The following is a 3,898-nucleotide window of genomic DNA, read 5'->3' on the forward strand; positions in this document are numbered from 1 at the left end:
ACAGCACACGTGTGTAAATTTGTTCCGGACGGGAGCTGCCACCATTTCCTGCAAACGACACACAGTGCTAAGCTAAAACTGCAGAGAGATTATGACAGCATCCATTAAAGAGAAGACTATAAAACAAAAGCTTTATTGACAATTTCAGGTTAAAGTAACAAACATTATTTCCTCTGACCTTTAGGAAAGCATGGTAACCAAATTACTGTAGGCAATGCCTCACATTTGCAGTCAGACTGAGAACTTAAGGAGCACTGTTTATTCTCAATTAAAACTAAAAGTCTTTGGTCCTCTCCAGGTTGCCTCTGCCTCTTATCCTCCATACACTGAACCTCGGACACATGCATTCATTGCAAATCTGCCCCTTCAGCAGCAAGGTATCTCAGCCAGCAAACGCTCTCTACCCTGCACAGAGTCTCCTCTCCCTTCTCTTCAGGTGCAGAACTTAGCCACTGTGAACAAAGAGGAAAACAATCACTGTTCACCAATCAGCTAAGCTCTGCACCTTGCCAGAGAGGTCTCCGTCTCGGCAGAGATAGCTTTCGGAGGAGGTTCTTCCACGATGCTCTGCTGCTTTCCTCTTTTTTTGGAGGGTTTGGGGGTTTGTTTCTTTCTTTTTTTTTAACTTTTTTTTTTTTTCATATTTTTTGTTTGTTTGTTTGATAGATGGAGAGGATTCCACGCTGTGCACCCATCAGACCGTTAATGGTGAGTTTCATGCTAGCAGCTGCGGTCATGGCTGTGTGGTAATCCCTGGCAATGTGATTTTAATATTAAATCACAAATCATCATGCCAGGAACCCAAACAGCCGCAACATTAGAAGAAAGCTGTGCAGTCACACAGAGTATTGTACTCAGTATTTTTAGATTTTATGTTATAGCTCACCATGCACTTCTGTCTGTAAAGTCAAAGGGGTAATTCTAGACTAATGCTAACACCTGCATACCATGTAATTTTCCTGTGCTAGGTACTTACCATCAGAAACTTATAGAAATTTTGATTTTATTGTTTCTGGCCTTCAGACACTTGAAGATACCTACCAGATTAAGAACTGTTGAACATAACTCAAATTCCCTTGAGTCCTTGATAATTGGGAGTACACAAGAGTCTCTTTAGCCCTAACTGTTTTAAAAGGTGTCTCCTACCCCGCAACTGATATCCTGGCACTCTACAGTCTGATCCACCTTTCCCAAAAAGTTTTCTTGGCAGGCACAGTTCTTGTCTATACAGAAGAACAACATGGCTGTTCATAAACAAACTTGCTTTCATAGTATCTGTCATTGGCTGTATTTCATACAAACATAGCAAATACTACAAAATCAAATGGAACTCACTGTCAAATACTGCTAGAACAGAAGAAAATTAAGATATTTGCTTGGTACCAATTAGACAACGTTTCTGCTAAATTAGAGCCTGAATTTTGATACCACAAGTCAACTGTAAAGTTATGTGAACAACCAAGGCAATCAGTCTGTTGGATGAGTTATATGATTAACCAAAAATCTGAGGTATGCTGTACTGGAAGAAACTTTCATACCAACCTTAATGGGTTATGTGTTAAACATGCATATGCAGACACTGTAAGGCTACCTCCAACTGTTCAGGCTGAGAAGTGGAAAGTATCTTAGCAAATTTATAGCCTCTAGCAATCTTTATTCCATAAATATTTTTGCAATTTCGGTTCTTGTCTGGTGATTTCTCTCCTTTAATTTCATAAACAAGCTAGCTACTTTTCTTGCCTCACAATCAAACTTCAGAACCTCAATACCCTTAACACAAAAACATTTGCATTATCAGGTTGTTCTCACATGATTCATATTTGCTTCCAAGTCCACAGTTTCATATTTCCACTGTGGGATCAGACTCTTTTCAAAGACTGTGCTGCCTGTCAAGTAAACATGCAGCTCTATTAAACAGAAATGCTCCTTGCACAATTGAAATTTTTGTAAGCAGAGTGAAGAATACAGAATGGGAAACAACTGTAGGCAGAGCCTGGCCTTCTGTGGCCATTTGGACTTACAGTTGTCTCTTGTACAGTCCATTACAACAAAGCCATTCTCCACGTTCTCCAGCTATGCCTACATGTATGTAATCACTGCTCTCGCAGCTGGGCTTAAAAAAAAGAAAAAATACAAGCCAACAAGATATGTAACAAGAGTTATTTCTCAGCCCAACTAGCCACAAGCTGTATGGTGTGCCAAAGTTTACCACGTTTAGTGAGCTCTGCATATTCTTTCTATATGAAGCAAAATCAGGGTGTTAGGATTAAAATGAAAGATCACCTTTTCAGAATAACATCTCTGCCACCACTTTGGCTGAGGATGCATCCATATGTTCTTGTGCTGCAGCAAAGCATTTCCGTGCAAGTTCTTGTTGTTTTGCATCTTCATTCACCATTAATTCACCATAGAGATACACACCCATAGCCTGAAAGAGGAACATAACACACAAACATCCTACCACCAGTAATGACTAGTTATCTGGGTTTTTGCCATTGACCTACTAGTACTCATTTAAACTAAAAATGAAACAAAACAGACAATCCAAAACACATAAAATACCATTTACTCTCTAATGCCTATTCTCCCCTTCCAGAACTAATTTTCTCTGTCTCTCTTTAGCCTAAGGATGGTTGTCTGTATGCTGTGTTGACTATGTAAGAACAGATTATTAATATAAGAAACCTGTGTGATGTCATGACAAGAAAATCATTCCTCACTTTCCTTGCAAGTTTTCATGTTTTCCTTTACCCACTACCTGAATTTTTTCCAAATGTCCCTTAAGAAAAAAGCTTCTCCCTCCTTCAACAGGGTACACATTTTCTTTCCAATTGTCACACATCCATGAACAAAGACTGAAGCAGACCACTCTAAAATTCCAATTTGGCAATTCTGTAACAGAACATCAACTGAATATGGTCACGTCTGTGTTTGACTCCCCTTTACATCTGAGATACAGCTTAACATGCATAAATTCTGGTTGGGTGCAAAGGCAGGCCTTTCCTAACTACTTATTCTGGACATAGCAGCTATAAAAAAAGGTAATGAGGCTCCTGTGGGGAGATCTGGGCCCCTTTGACCACTGCCAACAAAGCACTGGCTAACTTAACAGGAACCTTATTGGAGACTTTTTTTTTCTGCTGATATGGTTTTTTTCAGCTAATTACAGGAATTCAGTAAATGTTAAACCGCACTTGCCAAAATAGGATTACGCTTGTGACAAAATATTAGCAGCTTAGCATGCTGACTTTTATAGTTATTGTTTGGACACTTGAAGGAGTGGAAAATTTTGGATAGCATTGAAAAAATACAACTTTTAATGCTATTCCTCACAATTTCTAGCATTGGCTGGTAATCCTTAAAAAAAAACCTTCAGCCAGAAGGGAAATTTAAAGTTTAACAAAGACTGAAATAAAAGGAAAAAGTCTCAGAGTGGCAGACACCTGCCAGACTCCTTGCCAATTCCCTAAGCATGCTCTCTGACACCAAGAGAACAAAAACCTCAGATTTCCAAGGTTTGCAGCTGCACCAGGTCTGGCAGCCACACAAATGGCCTTGGAGCTGGGCTCCAGTTGCTCTCATTGAGAATTTTTTAAATGTTGAAATTTTGTTGCTATAGGAATTACCTTCTCTACCCAGCCTTAAAAATTCTCCCCCAGGCCTAAACATTAACATGCAGTGAACACACTGGTGTTTTGTAAAACTTCAAAGGATTTAAATAGTCCATTTGCATTTTTTTCCCAGACTTTAAAAAAAGCCATGTTACATGATCAGTAAGGACCTGCAACTGCTCCGATTTAAGTGGTAATCACACCAAAAGCTGGTTGTGCCATTAACTGTATGCACTGCTGAAGTAAATTAAATTAAGATTACATTAAAAAGTTGCAAAAATTATTTC

At 39.0% G+C, this 3,898-nt stretch overlaps 1 protein-coding gene across 13 annotated transcripts in view; it reads right to left on the minus strand.

The window, feature by feature from the left end:
- The window catches only part of CUNH9orf3 (chromosome unknown C9orf3 homolog), a 219,043-nt gene that overhangs the window by 39,948 nt on the left and 175,197 nt on the right, over positions 1-3,898 (minus strand). For all 13 annotated transcript variants that reach the window (XR_001864014.1, XR_001864015.1, XR_001864012.1 and 10 more), the window contains one exon: positions 2,284-2,428. Coding sequence is in view for 8 of the 13 variants with exons in the window: in XM_017740426.1 (XP_017595915.1) it covers positions 2,288-2,428 (141 nt within the window). In the remaining 5 variants the exon portion in view is untranslated. The remainder of the gene's footprint in view (positions 1-2,283; positions 2,429-3,898) is intronic.

The sequence above is a fragment of the Corvus brachyrhynchos genome, unplaced genomic scaffold (genome assembly GCF_000691975.1).
Source record: "Corvus brachyrhynchos isolate BGI_N302 unplaced genomic scaffold, ASM69197v1 scaffold37, whole genome shotgun sequence".
In the NCBI taxonomy this organism is placed as follows: Eukaryota; Metazoa; Chordata; class Aves; order Passeriformes; family Corvidae; genus Corvus; species Corvus brachyrhynchos.